General features: G+C 53.5%; 9 protein-coding genes across 9 annotated transcripts; 4 read left to right on the top strand and 5 right to left on the bottom strand.

Annotated features, from left to right (window-relative positions):
- Positions 1–1,469: 1,469 nt before the first annotated feature.
- On the bottom strand, positions 1,470–2,366 carry PHYSODRAFT_558268 (pirin-like protein; the record flags this gene model as incomplete). The annotated part of the gene is made up of 1 exon (XM_009523883.1): positions 1,470–2,366. The coding sequence occupies one exon, from the start codon at positions 2,364–2,366 to the stop codon at positions 1,470–1,472; it is 897 nt and encodes a 298-aa protein (XP_009522178.1).
- A 927-nt stretch (positions 2,367–3,293) lies between these two features.
- On the top strand, positions 3,294–4,330 carry PHYSODRAFT_543243 (pirin-like protein). The gene has a single exon (XM_009523884.1). It carries the CDS (start codon positions 3,363–3,365, stop codon positions 4,245–4,247), a length of 885 nt encoding a protein of 294 aa, XP_009522179.1. The 5' UTR covers positions 3,294–3,362; the 3' UTR covers positions 4,248–4,330.
- Positions 4,331–4,723: 393 nt separating this feature from the next.
- On the bottom strand, positions 4,724–5,101 carry PHYSODRAFT_285285 (hypothetical protein; the record flags this gene model as incomplete). Its single annotated transcript, XM_009523885.1, has 1 exon — positions 4,724–5,101. One exon carries the CDS (start codon positions 5,099–5,101, stop codon positions 4,724–4,726), a length of 378 nt encoding a protein of 125 aa, XP_009522180.1.
- Positions 5,102–6,567: 1,466 nt separating this feature from the next.
- On the top strand, positions 6,568–7,002 carry PHYSODRAFT_327721 (hypothetical protein; the record flags this gene model as incomplete). Its single annotated transcript, XM_009523886.1, has 1 exon — positions 6,568–7,002. One exon carries the CDS (start codon positions 6,568–6,570, stop codon positions 7,000–7,002), a length of 435 nt encoding a protein of 144 aa, XP_009522181.1.
- Positions 7,003–7,889: 887 nt separating this feature from the next.
- Positions 7,890–8,216, top strand: PHYSODRAFT_327722 (hypothetical protein; the record flags this gene model as incomplete). The annotated part of the gene is made up of 1 exon (XM_009523887.1): positions 7,890–8,216. One exon carries the CDS (start codon positions 7,890–7,892, stop codon positions 8,214–8,216), a length of 327 nt encoding a protein of 108 aa, XP_009522182.1.
- A 4,064-nt stretch (positions 8,217–12,280) lies between these two features.
- On the top strand, positions 12,281–13,200 carry PHYSODRAFT_558274 (carbonic anhydrase-like protein; the record flags this gene model as incomplete). The annotated part of the gene is made up of 2 exons (XM_009523888.1): positions 12,281–12,621; positions 12,689–13,200. The coding sequence occupies exons 1-2, from the start codon at positions 12,318–12,320 to the stop codon at positions 13,198–13,200; spliced, it is 816 nt and encodes a 271-aa protein (XP_009522183.1). The 5' UTR covers positions 12,281–12,317.
- Positions 13,201–13,534: 334 nt separating this feature from the next.
- On the bottom strand, positions 13,535–16,354 carry PHYSODRAFT_558276 (hypothetical protein; the record flags this gene model as incomplete). Its single annotated transcript, XM_009523889.1, has 2 exons — positions 14,800–16,354; positions 13,535–14,760 (listed from the first exon to the last, which is right to left on the bottom strand). The coding sequence occupies exons 1-2, from the start codon at positions 16,310–16,312 to the stop codon at positions 13,535–13,537; spliced, it is 2,739 nt and encodes a 912-aa protein (XP_009522184.1). The 5' UTR covers positions 16,313–16,354.
- Positions 16,355–17,124: 770 nt separating this feature from the next.
- Positions 17,125–17,946, bottom strand: PHYSODRAFT_327725 (hypothetical protein; the record flags this gene model as incomplete). Its single annotated transcript, XM_009523890.1, has 2 exons — positions 17,125–17,480; positions 17,526–17,946. The coding sequence occupies 2 exons, from the start codon at positions 17,944–17,946 to the stop codon at positions 17,125–17,127; spliced, it is 777 nt and encodes a 258-aa protein (XP_009522185.1).
- Positions 17,947–18,099: 153 nt separating this feature from the next.
- On the bottom strand, positions 18,100–18,856 carry PHYSODRAFT_312666 (hypothetical protein; the record flags this gene model as incomplete). The annotated part of the gene is made up of 2 exons (XM_009523891.1): positions 18,100–18,800; positions 18,841–18,856. The coding sequence occupies 2 exons, from the start codon at positions 18,854–18,856 to the stop codon at positions 18,100–18,102; spliced, it is 717 nt and encodes a 238-aa protein (XP_009522186.1).
- Positions 18,857–19,137: the final 281 nt, after the last annotated feature.

The raw sequence follows: 19,137 nt of genomic DNA on the forward strand, positions 1-19,137 counted from the left end.
GGTCGACGACCACGTCTTCGCTGTCGTCGTCGGGCTCAGCCAGGAGAGCATCCAGGTCCACGAGATCGCTAGGACCTTCATCTTCATCGAGCGCGCGCGCTGGCGCTGGCGAGAGGGCGCCACGCGAGCCCACCGGAACGCCGTCCTCACCCAGCAGCAGGAATGGATCCACGAGCCCCGGGTCGAAGTCGAAGTCATCCGTCGGAGGCAGTGAGGCCAGCAGTGCAGCGGACGCATCGCGCGGCGAAGAGAGGGACGCGCGGGGTGCGCGCTCAGCAGCGGCAGCGAGTTGGTCAAGGGCCGCCCGCGAGGGCGACCCGGGCTCCGAAGGAGGCGACGCCCCAGCCTGTGTGTGGCCGAGGCCACCGAACTCGACCGTCATGACGGTGGCGCTGGCAGGACCTATCCAGCTCCGACCGGGGAAGTACACCACCAGCCAGCGCAGGACGAATCCGCCACAGAAGTCGCCCGAGAGCTCCAACTGTTGCGCCGTGCACGTCCAATCGAGTAATGACCGTTAAGTACGGACTTGGCAAGGATAACTTCAGTTGGCTTTGTAGCCATCTGTCTTAAGTACGACTGTACCTTGAAGAGCCGCGAGGACGAAGCGACGCAGCCCTCATCTGAGGAAGGGGTGAGTGTATCAGATTAGAGAGGTAACAGTACCGTAGGTATCATTCGCATTGTTAAGGACATAATAGGATAGAGCAGATGTAGGGTGGTTGTGGAAGCTTCTAGAAAGGAGCTTCCATCCACTCGAACTGCGGGGGCGGTCACTTTTGGTTTAGACCCACCATCCCCCAAGCCTGGCTTACTCTTCGTTTTGAAATAGTACCTAGGAACATCTACACCATTTCCCAGGCAGACTGGTTGGTTTCCCAACTAAAGTGGTTCAAATCATTTTTCGGGAAAAACCTCATATCACTTTTCCCAGGTATTTTCAAGCAAAGTGGTTTTGTCGTAAATTGTTCCCAAGCAAAGTGGTTTCACAATCATCGAGGATTTAGAGCCATTTTGAAGAAGTCAAAACGTAGCTTTGAACAGCCTTGTGAATGTATTTGAGGGGTCTATCGTGATCTACGTGACGTGGGCATTCTAACTAAGCTTTTTTGCGTCGAAAAATAGCAACTTTTGATTCTTACAGGCCAAGCCCAAGACGTGGACTCGTCCGTTTTAGCCCCATATGGTTGAGCAAACCATTTTGCTTGGGAAACAAACAGCTGTAAACCACTTTGGTTGAAAAATGCCCCTTTTCGTCGCAGTATTATGTTGCGCGAGACCTTCCCGCACCACTTTGGTTGAGAAAGCAACCATTTTGCCTGAGAAATGGTGTATAATACTACGTAGTACATGTATCGCTAATACTTCATTGTACTAGTAAATCTGTAAAGTCATGTACAGCATCGCTCTCGTATATACTGGAAATGCGCAAATATATTCTGGATCTTGTGCGAAAAAATCAATAAAAACTAGCGGTGTCGACGACGCGGGGCAATCTCGGATCTCCATCCATGAGCATCTTCAAATCCATTCGTGCGAAGATCAAAATCCCGCAGGGTGTTTTGAATGTCCTCCCTCGAAGACATCACAAATGGACCATACTGGTGCACAGGTTCGTTTAGAGGAACCCCAGTGATCACTACCACCTCCAAGTTATCATTCGTTGCCGCCGTCAGCAGAACTCCGTGGCCTTCGTCCCCCATCGCAATCGCCTCATGCTCCTGAACATCCGTATCCGCACACTTTCCCGTTCCCGAAACACCATACACGAACACATTGTGGCTCTCTGGGATAGTATACTCCATCCGAGCTCCAGGCTTGAGAATGAAGTGGACATATGTCACGGGGGCCTCCGTCTCAACTGGCCCCTTGTAGCCGAAGACTTCTCCAGCGAACACGATGGCCTCCACACTTCTGTCTGCATTGAACGCATGGGGCACCGACTCCCGTCTGATTTCTTGGTAGCGAGGCTTGATCATCTTCCTGTCCTTGGGCAAGTTGACCCAGAGCTGCAGGCCTTGTGCAGGCTCGGTGCTCGTGGGCATCTCCGCGTGTACAATTCCTCTACCAGGCGTCATCCACTGCAGATCTCCCGATCGGAGCTCGCCCTTGTTGCCCATGAAATCCTCGTGCCTCATGCCACCTTTGGATGTTGGGAACACGTACGTGACGGTCTCGAAGCCGCGGTGTGGATGATCTGGGAAGCCGCCAGGTAGACCGACGTTGAATTCGTCCAGCATGAGGAACGGGTCGAAGTTGTACAGACGCGGAGACCCGATCGAGCGGTGCACATGCGCCCCCGCTCCGTCGCTCACTTCGCCTGCCTGGAAGCTCTTGGACACTTGGCGCGACTTGAACTCGGACATCTTGGCGCGGCAAGGCAAATTGGGGAATGCTCTGCAGCTCACTTGAAGATTGTTGTCCGATTACGCCCACTTTGAAAGATGAGTCACCGAAACTGAGCCAGCGGATTCGCTGAAAATATGCTTCTTAGCCAATCACGGAGCAAACAATTTTCCTGCGACGTGTGAAAAATGCAGCAACTTCATCGCTGAAGTCTTCAGTCATAAGGAGCGAAAACAACTTCACCACGGATGTCATGCACATTCAAATACCGGGTACATATAGGTGAGGTAAGCAACAAACGATCACTCCATTCGCCAAGAGGCTACGTATGAGCCATCCATACAGCTTTAGCTGTAGGTTTGCTTCCATTCTTGAACCAACGCCGTGTCAGGAAAAGCCACACACACACACACCGTAAGGGCGAACATTGAGCAGCAACACACGAAGCGACAGGTTCAGTAGCACCTTGTCAAGGTGCTACTAAGGTGGCACCTGGATCCGTTGTGCTTGGTGCTACCATCAGAACCCAGACCAAGACCTGGCACCCACGATCGCCAACAGCGCGTCCACGTGGCTCGCCCCACCCACGCGATCGCCCTCCAGACTTCGCTTCCAGACTGGAACTCCGTCCGAGTCCAAGATGAGACGTGCGTGCCGGTGGTGGATACTTTCGCCAAGCGAAGATTGCGCTTACCACCAGAACGAGTGACGTGGCAGTCAGCCCATCTCCCCCGCCATACAAAAACCAAGTCAACCAAAAGCGACACATCATTCTGCTCGCGTAATCACGCATTTTCCGCCAATCGCGTCGCTCCGAGCGGCTATGCGCATCAAAAGCACCTCAACTGCCAAAGCCAAAAGTCAGTCGCATCGCTACGTACCCCCCTCCTCCTCAACTCTCTCGCGCCCGGCCTCTCGCTGCCCATTCCCGCTTTTGCCTCCTCAAACGCAACAGCCTCCCACCCACCCCCACCCACACAGCAACCACGAGCTCCCTCAAGTCCGCGCTCTCCAAGATGTTCACGCCCCGCCTCATCGCCAAGAAGTTCGTCGCCCGCGAGCAGGGCGAAGGCGCCGGCGCGCGCGTGCACCGCTCCATCGGCACCACGCGCCTGCGCAACCTGGACCCGTTCCTCATGCTGGACGAGTTCAACGTGGGGCTGCCCGGCGGCTTCCCGGACCACCCGCACCGCGGCTTCGAGACCGTCACGTACGTGCTGCCCACGTCCAAGGGCCACATGTGCCACGAGGACTTTCTGGGCAACAAGGGCGAGCTGCGGCCCGGCGACCTGCAGTGGATGACCCCCGGCAAGGGCATCATGCACGCCGAGATGCCCAAGAGCGAGGTGCCCGCGCACGGCCTGCAGCTCTGGATCAACCTGCCGCGCAGCCGCCGCATGATCGAGCCCCGGTACCAGGAGATCAGCCGCGACACGGTGCCGCACGCCTTCAACGAGGACAAGAGCATCGAGGCCATCGTGTTCGCCGGCGAAGTCTTCGGCAAGCGCGGCCCCATCGAGACCGAGGCGCCCGTGACCTACGTGCACTTCATGCTCGACAAGGGCGCCAAGCTCGAGTACCCCATTCCGGAGACCCACCACGTCTTCGTGTACGCGGTCTCGGGCACGGGCAAGTGCGTGGACCACTCGATCGAGCCGCACGAGGCCATCGTGATGGAGATGAAGGGCGACGGCGTGCTGCTGCAGGCGGACGAGAACGACAAGCTCGAGGTCATCGTCATGACCGGCGAGCCGCTGGAGGAGCCCGTCGTGCAGTACGGCCCCTTCGTCATGAGCACGGGCGACGAGATCCGCCAGACGTGGGAGGACTTCCAGATGGCCAAGAACGGCTTCGAGAACGCGCACTCGTGGGCCTCGGAGATCGGCAACCGACGACGTTAGAAGAAGCGGCGTCGGGTGCTGGAGAGTGCGCGCCGAGTCTCGAGGATGCTCACAAACTCGCAACGATATATATTATGCATACGAATATTGGTAACAAGAACTACCGATTGAATTGAATGCACTTCACGATTTTTAAAGGGCGTCAACTTTTACGAAATATGAAGTAGCCAAGCATTGCGTGGCAGAAACCACACCAAAACTGTTTTCATCATATCTTGGAACTTGAAAACATTCATACCTCTAGCATCAACGCGTTATAGTCGCCTCGGCGAAGACGTTGAACCCCTTCTAACAGCTTCGCAGCAGCGACATAATTCCTTGCTTCGCAAACCTGCTGCATAAAGCGCTTGTACAATTACATTGAAAAAGATGGAAGAACAACTATGGAGATGGACACGTGCATTTAAAAAATGAAGGTTAGCCATCCGCCGTATCCTCGCTTGCAGCTGCTCATCTGGCACGCGAAAACCGCTTCCTTAGTTGTGTTTCCTCCAAAAGACAGAGAAGTCGATGTACTCCTGGTAGTTCTTGTGCAAGTACGCTTTTTCGTTCAAACCCTGCAACCCGAGTTTCTTGTGGTTCATGCCTTTTTTAAGCAACGCCCAGTACGTGAGCTCTTTGAGGCTATTGAGAACTCCCCTCTCCTCGTATTCACCGTCGTCACTCTCAAGCGCGTCGTGAGTCCTCAAGGAGTGATTGGTGATGTCCTCGGTTCGGACAGTGTTTATGAGTGTATGCAGTGCTTTGCCCAATTTCGTAGATCGAGAGCCAGAAGCAGAGAACGAGAATGGGCTCTGCAGCTGAACAGTTCTTGATGATGGTAAAGTGTACCTTCCGGTGCGGTTTGAAGTCATTCGATCTCGTTTGAAGTCATTCAATACTTACGTTGCATCAAATAAACGGCACTACACTGGAATAGCTTAATCTCTCCAAAACACAACAGCAGCGCTATGTATCAATACATGATCACATTAGTTGGCAAGTCATGCTCACTACGCTGCGCACTCTTGACAAGGCCGAGGTTGGCGGAAGTGCGGCTCACCACAAGCAACTGCTGCTCTTGGTGCAGAACTCATCGCTGTCGGATTTACTGAGCTGCCAGTTTCTTTGTAAATCTCCAAACATTCTTGTCCGTGATGTAAATCGCGGCAGCCGAAGAGGGGAATACAGGTCAATCCTAACGGTTGGTCACGGGTATGATGGCCAAATAGGTCACACATCAGGACGCTAGGTCACATGACCAAACTTACCAGGTCACACCCCCACGAGATACTTCTCCGGTCCGGAAAATAATTAACAGTTCATATAATCGACCATTATTCACGTTCTACTACGCCAACAGAGCTGTAATTGGCCTTGACGTAAAGCCCTTTGTCTGCTGTATCGCACCGATTGTTTTTTTAATGCGTTTTCCCGCCATTGCGATCTGTATCGGCCAGTTTAAATGGTCGAATTTTGGGTGTGATAGGGTGATAGGTTTAAATTCGCAGCGTTATCAAAAATGATCAGATTTGAGCGTAAAAATACTCTTTAGAAAGCTGAAAGAGAGCTTATTCGTGTCTTATGTCGCCATAACCAATCGAATCCTCCAACGCCTGAAAAACAGCCAATCATGTTTGAGGTTTTATTCATACAAATCACAGATGTTGGCTTTTTGTCCAATGAGAGATGGTATATCAGTGCATAATAGGGTACTTCGACCAATCATAAATCGATTTTTTTCGAGTTTTTTTTTAATGAAAAACCTAACTGTTAATTCTTTTCTTGACCGGAGAAGTACGTATGATAGAGAAGGTAAGATGCGCGCACACGCGCATGAGAATGGTAGCGAGATGCATCCACGGAAGCAGTTTCGAAACCAACCTGTAAGCTATTTGCGCTTTTCAAAACGGACAAAGGCCACACCGCTAGCCGCCTCTTCAGGAATCATAAACCAAGCTTCCTCAACCAGTACACGACACTTCCGTCAGCTTCTTTCGTACTCTGCGAGCTCGCTCTACACGATGACACGCCGTGGGAACAAACGAATTCTCCACCGACAATCAGCCCATCCTCTCGCCGTTCGAATCGCCAACCACGTCCTCGTTTCTCTCCGCTGATTTGGCGGAGTACCCGTTAGCGACGTCCGAGCCAGCAAGTCCCCGACGTCCATGAACTGTCCGACAACGGAGTTGTAGGGGCCGATTTGCGTCCGACGCAAGCGTCGTTAGATCTCCTCGATACTACAGCGGATACGACTAGCATGCGAGCGCAGGCTTCGTATGCATCTGTAGAGACGCCTTGCCTGGACAACATGGCAAGGTCACGGACGTCAACGACGATGCTACTCGATCCCTCGGGCTCCACAGTGCCCGATATGCTGGTATCACAACCGGCGGACGGCGGCCACCTGTGGGAGGAAGCTGGGGGAGCTAATGGTGCCCCAACGGGTTGTACTAACGCGACGGTGGGACGGACCCGGGCGACGTCAAAGAAGCGAGATGGGCATACGAAGGTGTACTACCAGGGTTTCTCGTACGCTCGGTCGAACATCACGAGCGTCAAGATCTCGTATCGTTGTAGCTCGTATCGACAGAAATGCAAGGCGCGATTTGTGTACATGGCTGCAACGGTATCGTTCGACTTCAGTGAACTCGTCCCCCACACCTGTCGATCGGGCGCTGCACTTCAAAGCAGGAACGCTCAAGCTGATGGGAGCCCCTGTGAAGATGTGAGCGAGGCTGTACTAGAGGAGGTCGACCAGCTCGCTGTTTAAACGAATATGACCCAACGGGATATCTGGCTGCACGTTACGGAGAAATTCTACATGCAGTCGGGGCCTCCGGTCTGTGGGATATCCAAGAACGCGGTTGAAAATCGAGTGAGGTATGCTCGAGGTAAAGAAACCGGTGGCAACCGCAATCGATCTGTTGAGCTCCCTCCTGTGTCAAAAGTGAGAGAATCCATGCAGGGATTTTTTTTCAGTTCCAGTACTCGTGGCACGATGATATTAAGGCGCAAAACGACTCGGTCGGTTTTGATCGAGTTTTGGCATGGGCTCATCCTGAGCTGCGCAATCTGCTGCGTATCGAGAACCTGTCGTGGTCCTTGACGGCACGTTTCGGTGTGCTCCTGCTGGATGCAAACAGTGCGTGACAATTATGGTCCACGATCCATCTATCGATCTTTACATCGCTGCTATCTTCACGGTAGCCACCTCCATGCAGAAGGAGCATTATGTCAAGCTGTTGCGCTGTATCGAGGACTGCGTCGATCGGAAGTTGACTCCTAAGGAAGTCGTGTGTGATTTCGAGGCTGCCTTCGGTGCAATACGAGCATACTTCCCCGAGGCGAAGCCAAGCTAGCAATGGCCCCAAATGTCTTTGACATTTTGACGGTGATCGACCCAAGTAAAATCGAAGTTCAAGGGATTGCGTGGGTCAAGGCCAAGATTAAAAAGTTTGTGAGGCGAAGCATGTGACCTACTCTCGCAGAAAGTGGCGTAAGTTTTGGGATTACTTCCAACGGACTTGGCTAGAAATGTTTCCGCCAACGTATTGGAACGTGTTCGGCATGCGTCGTGACGTTGTTAGTAGGACTAACAACCCTCTCGAGCGCTTCCACCGGCATCTGAACGGGAAGATCAAAGCTCCACACACTGCCATGAGCATCTTCGTCGACACGCTAGAACGTCTTTCTTGCGAATATGTGGTGCAGCGTGTTGCTATCCAGTCCGGGCTCTCCAGGCTACCTCAACGGACACGTTTCCAGCTGCAGCGTGCGCCGCAGTTGCCTGAGGTCGGTGACAACGTGGATTCGGAGGAAAGTGAAGACGAAGACGAGCAGCCTACCATCGCCACGGATGACCCTGCATCCTGCTCAAGTGCGCCGGGTTCAGAGGACGACGCTGCTGAGATGGATCACGATACGTCAGACTACAGTCCAGATAACTCATTTGACTACGACGGCGATGCGTCAACAATTGTATAATGGTGCGGAAGTCGGTATCGTTCAGGATGGCGTTGCAGCAGAATCGATATAATGCATTTACTTTGCTTCTAGATCGTTTGTAAATTACATGTGGCCTCATTCCCAGGGCTGTAGAAATATAGATTGTTTATTGATTGGCGACTCAGATCTGAAACAATCAATTATTGCAATCTTGACAATCCCAAAAACAAAAGATTGCAATCTAAGTTTTCGCTTGTATTTCCTCTGTTAGGTTCATATTTTTACTCGTTTGGCGGCGCTATCGCCCTAAGATCTGTGCTTATTCGATTGCATACGTGTTAACCGTCAAAAGCCTTGGCAAAAAGCAATGTTGGGTCTTTTATTCATCATGTTGAGCGTGTACCCCGTTCGGGCACCCAATGACCCCTCATTTCCGCATTTCGAAGTAGCAGAAGCCACAGAAATGCTTTGATGAGTCTAGGATCGGTTCCACGGGCTTGGAGTTGCATATTGCTCTACCGGATCACTGGCAAATGCTCAAAATCAGTAAAGGGACAATATGGGAGCGGGATTGTCGATTGAGATCACGGAACAATCAATTATTGTGATTGACAATCTTGACAATATTACAATCGCAATCATATTTTCCACAGCCCTGCCTCATTCCCTTGGGTCACGTGACCAAAGTAAGGATTTGACACGTGCCCAAAATGTAGGATTGACCTAAAATTCCGGCTTCCGCGGCAGCGCGTCGCCGACTGCTTTGTCAGTGACTCTTTGAATTAACTTCGCATTCATCGCGCTCTATCAAGGATGTAGATAAGTTGCTGCGAAAGCAAAGTTGTCAGACAACTACTTTCCAAGAATCAGTGTTTTAACGGGGGGTGTCAACAATAAATGTCCGATGTTGTGAAGCCCCCCCCCCCTCCAAGGTTTTCACCACTGCTGCTGGACACGTGGAGACGGTTAAGTGGTTCCATACACACCGCATCGAGAATTGCACGATACTACTGCAGTGGATGCTGCTGCGCTCCATCTTGACAAGGTGTAATGACTACACGAAAATAAGAGCGAGGGCTGCATCATAGGCAACCCGGAACGTTGCTCCGGGAGGGTACACAGGTCGACGAATAGTTTCGTGTACGATGATAACGGATAACAATGGAGTAAATCCCAAAGTTGTATTGTTTTTAATCCTTAAAAGAACTACCAGCCCAACTCTCTACATGTAGTTGATTCTAACGTGGGCGTCTACTGCGTCTACTGCGCCTGCTTCGCAGCCGCAGCATCTGCCCGGGAATGCGTAATTGAACACATTGTTGCGCACATCGAAGTGTATCGATACGGAAATGGTGTTTCAACGAAACCTTTGTGAGGCCGGTAACAAGCAAGTCCCGCTCTTCTTTATCGTGGTGGGTTCTCAGGACCCGAAAGTCCCCAATTGAGGTTGCCTGGTCTGATGAGGCCATCGGTGACATAACACCCTGGTCAGCGTCCGATGGCTGCGTTGACACCAGCAACGAGAGAGCTATTTCACTCCGTTTGCCGGTAAGGTATATTGTGCTCATTTAGTACTATGTGTGTGCTAACGATCAGATGAAAGAGCTAGCGGAACGAAGGAGAGATGCATGGTGCGCTGATCTTGACCTTTTACCTTGAGGGTAAATTGCGGAATGATAAATACGTTAATGGCCAAGTCCTTGGAAGTGGGCGCTTCAACGCAGGGAACATAGTCTGATTCAAACGAACGATGCTCGTGTCACTGTCGAGTTGAGCTGGTTGGTTTGGCCAGAGACACGAGGTTGGGCATCTTCGGCTTAAAGTGATTGAGTATTGAGCAAATTGAAATGTAAAAGATGCAGCCTGCAGCTCATCTTCAGCTAAGCTTGGTCGATTATGGCGTAAATCGATACGCCTTCAGCGAAGCCATGACGCTGTCATAGTGTACTGGAGCGTCCGTAAGTGTTTGACCGCATGTTTTGGTAAAGAATAAACAATTAGTTTAAGCTTTGTTAGCGCTTATCGACGGGTATAAGTTTAAACATTACAATTTAGAAAGCGAGACCCGGTTTTGGAAAGTTACAAGATTTTTACCAGGCCAATCATGAGACTCCGTTTTATGGAGTTTTTACGTCTCTTATATACACTCCGCTTTACTTTTTACATTAATTCTGCGAATGGGATAGGGTCACAATTTAGAATCGCTCACACAGGGACCAAAAAATGAAAAAAATACCTCGGTTAAACAACATTTGGATGCTTATCGGAAGGTGGTATCAGGACGGATTTTTATACCGACGTCACTATCTTTAGATGCCATAAAACCAGAGGGTCGAAGTTATGAAACAGCAAATTCGACCGTTAGTATGGAGGACATCAGAAATAGACTTAAACGTGACATTTACCCTTATTTGGACCCGCTTAGGACCCTTTATTAAGCCTATTTGCCTTTCAAACCTTATGCTGTCGTAAGAAGGGTCGCTCTGTGACGAGCTGGACGATGAGCTGGGGTGTACGAGCCGGAGTCCGTGTCGGTGCTTCTTGGTAGCAACAATGGCTCTCTTTTGGCCCGTTCGAGCTCGCCTGCTACTTCGCTTTAAAGAAATCAGACAGCTCCAAGTCCTTCCTGCACGCTAAAGGCGCCGATTATTTAGTCTGCGTTAATTCACTCATTCATTGCGTTGCTCATGAAAAGATGTTCAACTAAGAAAATGCATTAGCCCACTCAATTACAGTTCTATTGGGTCGATCTCGGGTGTCACAGCTCTGCTTTGATACCCTACATGCATGTGTGATGGTACGATATCGGGCTCAACTACATTATTTTGAGCTAGTTATCGTTCATTATATATGTTTCCTTATTGCGCTCAACGTGCATGAGGTTATCTACCTACGCGTGCAGACTAAGTAAAATACATGTGTTCTGGCATTCGAACCACAGGTCAGGTGTATCAGTCTACCGTTAATAACAACGTATGAATGGTACTTATGTTGTTTGCAAAATAGCCAGCAAATCGGGGAGCGTGAAAGGGGAAATAAAGCGCTAGAATTTGCAAGCGGCTTTGTACTCAAATTCCTCAAGTGGGGACGTCGTCCAAAACTCTGTGGTCAGCATAGTTTTGGGGGTCGACCCCTAAAGCAACATGAGCGCAGCGACCGTGATGCTCCGCTAGTTAAAATGAATTGATGTAGTACCGGTACAGGTTGAACACTTGGTTGGATCGTTGGAGTTTTTACGGTGTGCTACCGACGACACTGATAAGAATCAGTACATATTCATATATGGTACGGATGGACGAAGTGAAGTAAAGAGAACGATGAAGGCGGACTGTACAATAGCATACATTTTCTACAAGCTGCAAACAGATCTCAAGCAAGTAAAATTGTAGATACAAGATATCAACCGACAATGCTTCACAAAATTAAAATGCGAGCAGACCAATTTCCGGGCAGACGCAGGTGATGACCGTAGCTAATAAGAAAAAACAGTTAATAAAAATAAAATTAAAAAGGATTTTATACTAAAACCTCCTAACCCAGCCTTCGCGGGGCCTTAGGTATTGTATCAAACGTTCTTATACTACTGGATGTCGTTGGTAGGTATGAGCTGGATTTATCACCAGACGTTTCGATCGCTCATTAACTCTGAGCGAATAACTCGTTGGTAGGGGTTCGTCCTCATGGCACGTTCCCTCTTCACTCCGCGGCGCGATAGCTAGTCCGCCTCCCGCCAGGCAGAGGATTTTTTTCGCCGAGCAGCCTGAGTTGGTGATGGTGTAAGGGATTATGGTTCATCCTCAGCTTTTTGTAAAAGACTGCACCACCAGCCGGTACCATAATTGTGGTACCATATCATGTACCATGGTATACCTTACGACTGGAATATCCTCGGCGAAGCGACGTTGGGATCCGATCTTGGTAATGGACGGCTGAGCATGACGCTATAGCAAGCGTCGGCGGCGCTCTGGGGCGTCTGTGAGCCGTCAATTGCTGCGTCGATGGCATTTTCAGCCTCGGATCTTGGCTGCGGTCTCTCTGTGTGGAGATCCTGGCTTTGAAAGCTACCGCTGCGAGTCATTCTTGAATTTACAGCTTGTTTAGCACCTCGATTCCGTGAAGACGTTCGAACCAAGGCAAAGAATGCTCGTTGCTGTGTCGCGTGTCGTGCTCTTGGCTGCAGCTCTGGTGGCCGCGGGTCAGGCGTCGACGGAGAAGTGGGGCTACAAGGAGTCGACCGAAGAGGAGCTCGGCCCCGCTGACTGGAAGGAGTCGTACCCGGCGTGCGGAGGAACTCACCAGTCGCCGATCAACATCCCGGTCCGTGATCTCTCGCACAACGACTGGGGCATGTTCCACGCCCCGCTCACGTACGGAGGCGACTGCAGCAAGTTCAAGCTCAAGAAGCTCGAGGACCTGTACAAGTGGCAGATTGACGGAGACGAGCGTGAGTAGAAGTCGATTCGGCGAGTTGTGCTTACATTCTACGTCTAACTGTGGTGTTGTTGCTGCAGACTGCACGGTCAAGTCCATCAACTTCGACGAGCGCGAGTACTCGCTGGCCCAGTTCCACATGCACGCGACGTCGGAGCATGCGCTGGACAACTACCACTACGACGCCGAGATCCACTTTGTCCACAAGAACAGCGACACTGACAATCTCCTGGTCACGGGCGTGTTCCTCAGCGCCGAGCCGAACGTGGAGGAGAACGCCTTCATCAAGAACCTCATGAACGACCTGGAGACGAGCAGCGACGACTTCGACGTGAAGGAGAGTGGCATCAACTACGCGGACCTGCTCAACGGCCTCGTCGCCAAGAGCCACCTCTTCAACTACAACGGCAGCCTCACCACGCCTCCGTGCAGTGAGGTGGTCGACTGGTGGGTGCTCAACAACCCCATCCTCATCACGTACGACGAGCTGCGCACGATCAAGAACTTGTACGCGGACCTGCCGGCCACGAACGACGCCGCGGACAACCGCCCCACGCAGCCGATGAACGACCGCCAGGTCAAGTACTACTAAACTAGGAGCTGTACCTCCTGGTTGCCATGTCCCTCGAATCAAGCGACAATGGCCATGTGATCGTGTCCACAGTATTATGTGAGCAGCTGAGCTAACAAAAAGATAACAAGTTGATGCATATTAGCTTCGGTTATCGTTTTCACTGTCGTCGTCAACCTGCGCAACAGCACAATACACTACATGTAAACACTGGGTCGTAGCTTGCTTGCTAGATATCTTACTCAATGGTTTAGTTCTTCTCCTCTCCTTCCTCCTTCCCTGTTCTACGCTGGCACATCAAAAACGCGGCCTTGACCATTCACTAAATCTGTCTCTTGCTTCACCTTCCTCCCACCTACAAGTTGTACGGGTCCGTGTACGAGAAGCCCTGGAAGACGTGGCTCTTGCCGATCGGGGCATCGGAGACCACCGAGTCGATCACTTCCTGTCGCTTGAAGAACTCGGGCACGTTGTTCACTTCGCCGTCCGACTTGACCACAGGCCTGAAGGGCACGGGCACGTCCCGCTTGTACAGTTTCTCCCAATCCACAGTGCTGAAGAACGGGTGGTCCATGATCTCCTGCGCGCCGCACGGACCGGAGCCGAGTCGCTTGGCCGGGTTGCGGCAGATCAAGCCACGCAGCAAGGAGCGCGCGTCGTCGGAAAACTCGGACGGGAACCGCAGCGGGAGCTTCACAATGTTCTGGAAGTTGCGCTTGCGGTTCGCGTGGTAGAACGGCGTGTAGCCCGCCAGCATCTCGAAGATGAGGACGCCCAGCGACCAGTAGTCCACTGCCTTGCCGTACGGCACGCGACGAATGAGCTCGGGGGCGATGTACTCAGGTGTACCGCAGAAGGTCTGCATACCGTCCTTGCTGTCGAAGTGGTCGTGTGACAGACCGAAGTCCGTCAGGGCGATGAATCCCTGGTCGTCTAGCAGAATATTCTCCGGTTTGAGATCACGGTACACGATGTTGTACGTGTGCAGGTGCGAGATGGCCAGCACGAGCTGCGCGGCGTAGAAGCGAGTGCGAACTTCATCAAAGTGCATCGCCCGACGCAGATGAAAGTGCAGCGTGCCGCCATTGTAGAAGTCCATCACGAAGTACAGCTTCGCCTCGTTCTGGAAGGCGTACCGCAACTTCACCATGAACGGGTGGTCCACGCCCTGCAGAATACGACGCTCCGTCTTGGTGTGCTCGACCTGGTTTTTGGCAAACACAGCGGCCTTCTTGATCACCTTCATGGCGTACACCTTACCACCTTCACTGCCTGAAGCTCCTGCGATCTGTTGCGGGGTCATTCCCATGGACATCATCGTCCGCGGGCTTAATAACCGCGCTCCCTTCTGTTGCTGCTGTTGCGGCAGCTTTCTTCGGACCAGCATCACCTTACCAAAGGCACCACGGCCAACCACCCGAAGCAGGTCGAAGTCATCAATCGTCAACGAGTCGTACTCGCGCGGCTTCAGCTCACGAGAAGCATTTCCAGCTGCGCCTCCCAACACAGCGTCATACACGGATTCCTTCCGCCCGCGCGCTTGCTGGTCTTGAGGAGGCCGTCCACTATCAGCGCCATGGCCTCCGTGGCCGTGCCCTCCGCGGTCGGTATGACCACTACGTCCACCGTGGGCAGCTGGCTCCTCGTGCCCCTGCTGTACTCGAGCCTGCTGCTGCTCCTCCAATAGCGTATTCAACCGCAATTCACGCGCTGCTCGGCGCTGGAACTCGTAAGGCGTCGGAGATGCCAAGAAGGCGAATACAGTATCCAGCACCTCCTTCGTTGTGTAAGCAGGGCTCTCGTTCGCTCCCTCGCACGGGCCTGCAGACAGACAAATGCAGCCGAATCCAGTCAGCTGAGCAGCGCTTGGGCTCTTCGGCGAGCGCGAGGACGGAGACGACGCAGTAGCAGAGAACGCGTCGTCGCTGCTGGTTGCCGTTCCAGTGCCGCTGGGGCCACCACTCGCAGCGAAAGCCGTGGCATCCCGACTCAACTCGGTGTTCAGCGGGAAGTCGGACCGGGACCAGGAGATGCTGTGCTGCGAGAAGAAGCGCTTGAAGCCCGAGTTCCAGGACGGGTCGATCTTGTGCGAGCTCTCGATGAAGGCCACGTTGCCCAGTCGGCTCTTGAGCTCGTACCGGTACTTGGCGATCAGCTGCGTCACCAGCACACCGCCGTAGCCGTACGCGATGAAGTGCACCTTGTGCGCAGCCGAGGGGAAGATGTAGTTGCGCCACACGTGGTCGCAGTGCTCATCGGCGTTACTGGATCCTCGGATCGGCATCTTCTCCACGGTCCCGTCCTGCGTAACCATAAGCTGCGTGTTCATGTTGGGGTTCATCACGAGGATGCCGTAGCCGGCGGCGATGGCCTTCTGGAAGTACGGCAGCATGGAGCCGACCTGCACGCCGTCCTTGAGCAGCACGCTGCGGCTCCAGATGCCACAGCTGAGCCCCCTGAAGGAGCACACGAACACCAGCAGCTTCTCCGCGACGCTGAAGTTCTTGCTCGTGTGGAAGATGCAGCGCGGCTCGTCCGTGTCGATCATCATGCGGAAGCCGTCGTTCGTGGAGCAGATGCTGGACGAGCTGGAGCGCACCGAGCTGCTGACGCTGCTGCTCGTGTGGCTCGCGCCCGGGTCGAAGCCCGACTCGACCGAGCTGCGCTCGAACTCGAGCGGTGGGATTGCCTGCTCCAGGAACAGCAGCTCCTGCAGCATGCGCGTGTGCACGTGGTCGATGAGCCCCCGGAGCACCTCCTCGCCGTGGTCGCGGATCTCCTGCTTGGAGATGCGCTGCTTGCTCGCGCGGTTGCGCACCTCGCCGCTCTCCGTGAGCTCGAAGCGGTCGTTGGCCCAGCCGGCGGAAGCCGCCGTGAAGGCCGCGGGCATCGTGTCCTCCGAGATCGTGCCCATGTCCCACTTGGGCATCGGCGGGCGCCGCGTGCCGGCCACGTTGCTGCTGGTGCTGCTCGTGCTGCTGATGACGATGCCGTCCATGAGCGCCGTGAGCGTGGGGCGCTCGGACGTGGCGGAGGAGGAGGTGGCGCCACCATTGCCTGCATTGCCTGCATTGCCTTTGCCGGTGCCTTTGGCCGCGGGCGTGTACGTGGAGTCCCACTTGACCTTGATCATGGCGGAGGGCGCGGAGGAAATGCCTTGGCGCTTGCTCTGCGGTCACGACGTTCGCTCCTGGGGCCGCGGCTCGTCCTCTGGCTACCGATCGATACGATGCTGACTAGCGCCGAGAGAGACAGATCAACTGACAGACTGCGGGAAGACGACTAGACATCGTGTATTGGAGGGTTTGTATCTTGTTGTTATCTGTAATTTGTTGGTGAAGAGTTCATGAAGGATTATGACGTCTTGAGTTCGGACATACGAAAAGGGATCTGAAGGATTTATACCTGGTACATTCGATGGAATGAGAGTTTAAAGGATTTAGTGTGGCTTACACCAGCTATCTCCCATCCCTCCGCATGGCCGTCGTTGATTGGTCGGTAATTTCGTTTTTGTCCAATCGATATGCATAGAGCATTACACAGCGGGACATAGATAGGGCGGTGCTGCGAAAGAAACTGTGCTATAGTATGGTAGATTACGTAGTGCGCATGATTGCCAGTAGACTCGGCTCACGTCGAGGCAGGAAACACGCATAAGACTGCGAGGGCTGCGCTCTTCTCCATTGCAATACAGCCATGGCTTCATATTTCTCGCTGTCGGCTGTGCACTGATCATCATTATTCCGCCAGAACACGTGCAGCTCAAGTGGACGCTGCCAGCTGCAGAACGAGAGCAACACAGTGGCCTTCGCGAAGCATTCCAGCCGCAGCTCAGAGCTCACATCAGGACCGAAGCGGCAAGCAACCAACACATCAGAGCCTCCATCTTGACCGAGAGCTGAACACCCGAGCTGTGACTTCCGGTGGTTTCACGCCCTCCCTCACTCACACTTCCTCGTCGCGAATGGGGTCCCAGTCCGTGACAAAGTACTCGTCCAGCGCCGCCAGTCGCTCCACCTGCTCGGCCGAGAGCTTGACGTTGATGGCCTCGAGGTTGTCTTTCTGGCGCTTGGCGTTGGCGGACTTCGGTAGCGGGATAATGTCGTTAGCCAGACTGAAGGCCACCAACACTTGGGCCGGCGACGCGCCCACCTCGTTCGCGATCTCGTTCAGCGTCGCGTCTTTCATCTTGAAGGCCTTGACCAGCGGCGAGTAGGCCTCCACGAGGATGCCGTTCTCCTTGCAGTATTGAACCGTCTCGGGCCGCGTGAGCCACGGGTGCAGCTCGATCTGGTTCACTGCTGGCTTCACCTAAGCCGTCTTCAAGAGCTTGTCGATGTGCGCACCACTGAAGTTGGACACGCCGATGTCCTTTAAGATCCCCTGCTCGTGGAGCTCTTCAAGAGCGAGCCAGGTCTCCGCTCGCGTAGCTGCATCACCAGGCGCGTGCAGCAGGAAGAGGTCGATGTAGCCGAGCCCGATCTTGTCGTTGCTCCGCCTCACGCTGGCTAGCGCCCTCTTGTAGCCCCAGTCGGTGAGGTAGAGCTTGCTGGTCACGAAGATCTCCTCTCGGGGGATGCCCGAGTCCCGCACAGCGCGCCCCACCTCCGCCTTGTTGTGATACAGTTGGGCCGTGTCGATGTGGCGGTAGCCCTGCTTCAGCGCCGACAGCACGATGTTGTACGAGTTGTCGACGTCGTTGTCCAGGTAAGCGCCGAAGCCGATGACGGGGATCTGAGCCCCGCTCGGCAGCGTCTTGGTCGGCATGCGAACGCTCATAATACGTGGGCTGGGGATAGAATCTTTCCGAATGAGAGACACACGCATCTTTGCATCATCATCATTGGCAGGTTGAAGTGGAGGTAGTTGGAGATATCGTTTGTATTATCCAGTATAGCTGCTCCAATACCAGGTATCTACCTACGAGGCCTGAGCAACGAGTTCGGCGGATTTCTTCCCGATGGCCGCGAGCGTGACAGGCTCCTTCGCCTTCACAACGTCGCTGGGGATTTTTTCGTCGACCAGGAACGACCGCGCGTGCTCCACTGAGATCTCGTCACCTTTTCCGAGCGCCATCAACAGCAGCGACGCTTGCGTGAACGACTTCTTCTTCTCGTTGTCTCCGAAGGTGCACTCCGGGTTGCTGGTCTCGCACAGCGTCGCTCGGTCCTTGCGAACTTGGGCGACGGCAGTCGTGGTGATCATGTCGTGGCTGTCAGTGCGGGCCAACAGGTCGTCGACGAGAGTAATGTTCACCTCCATCGGGTCGTGGCCGAAGTAAGCGTCCGTGTGCACCAGCGACGCGTCGTGCTCGGGTGCGTTGCGCTTGCTCAAGAAGTCGAGCGAGAAGACGTCGGACACCTGGCCCACTTGCGAGGTGGCGGTGTCGTTCGCCATATTGAACACGTTCATGATCGCAGCCTTGAGCACGCCCTTCGGGATATCCTTGCCGTTGCGAGGCAGGTACCCGTGGTTTGCTAGCGCGTTGAGCGCCGGACACGGCGAGCGGTGGAAGACCGCGGTGGTGTTCGGTACACCCGATGCCTCCAGAGCGGAAGGCTTGTGGTACTCGCCGACTTGAAGCTGCCCGACGGTTTGCTGGGCTTGAAAGTTTCCACCAGCTTGGGTAAGCGATTGCCATCGCAGCGAGAAGTGTGAGACGCAGCATAATCTTCATTGTCGATGGCAAAGCAAATTAGGAAACGGGGCTGGACAGCACACGCAATGCGCTCTGTTGGTTATTATATACATTGCCGGTCTTTACAGTGCAGGTAGAAACTGAGGGATTGATCCTTGCATTGGACTCGCACCTGTTGGTGGCGCCATCCCTCGATTTGTTTGCTGGTGGTCCAGACCAAGTTGCAATGCATCAAGGCGGATCATATTGAAGCGGAGTAACAAGCATCAACAGCAGCGAAACCATAGAGCGTCGCAAGGCTTCACACCCGGCACACTGCA

The sequence above is a fragment of the Phytophthora sojae genome, assembly GCF_000149755.1.
Source record: "Phytophthora sojae unplaced genomic scaffold PHYSOscaffold_3, whole genome shotgun sequence".
Classification (NCBI taxonomy): Eukaryota; Oomycota; class Peronosporomycetes; order Peronosporales; family Peronosporaceae; genus Phytophthora; species Phytophthora sojae.

Coding starts and splice junctions, on each gene's coding strand:
- PHYSODRAFT_543243 (XM_009523884.1), top strand. CDS start 3,363: ATGTTCACGCCCCGCCTCATCGCCAAGAAGTTCGTCGCCCGCGAGCAG.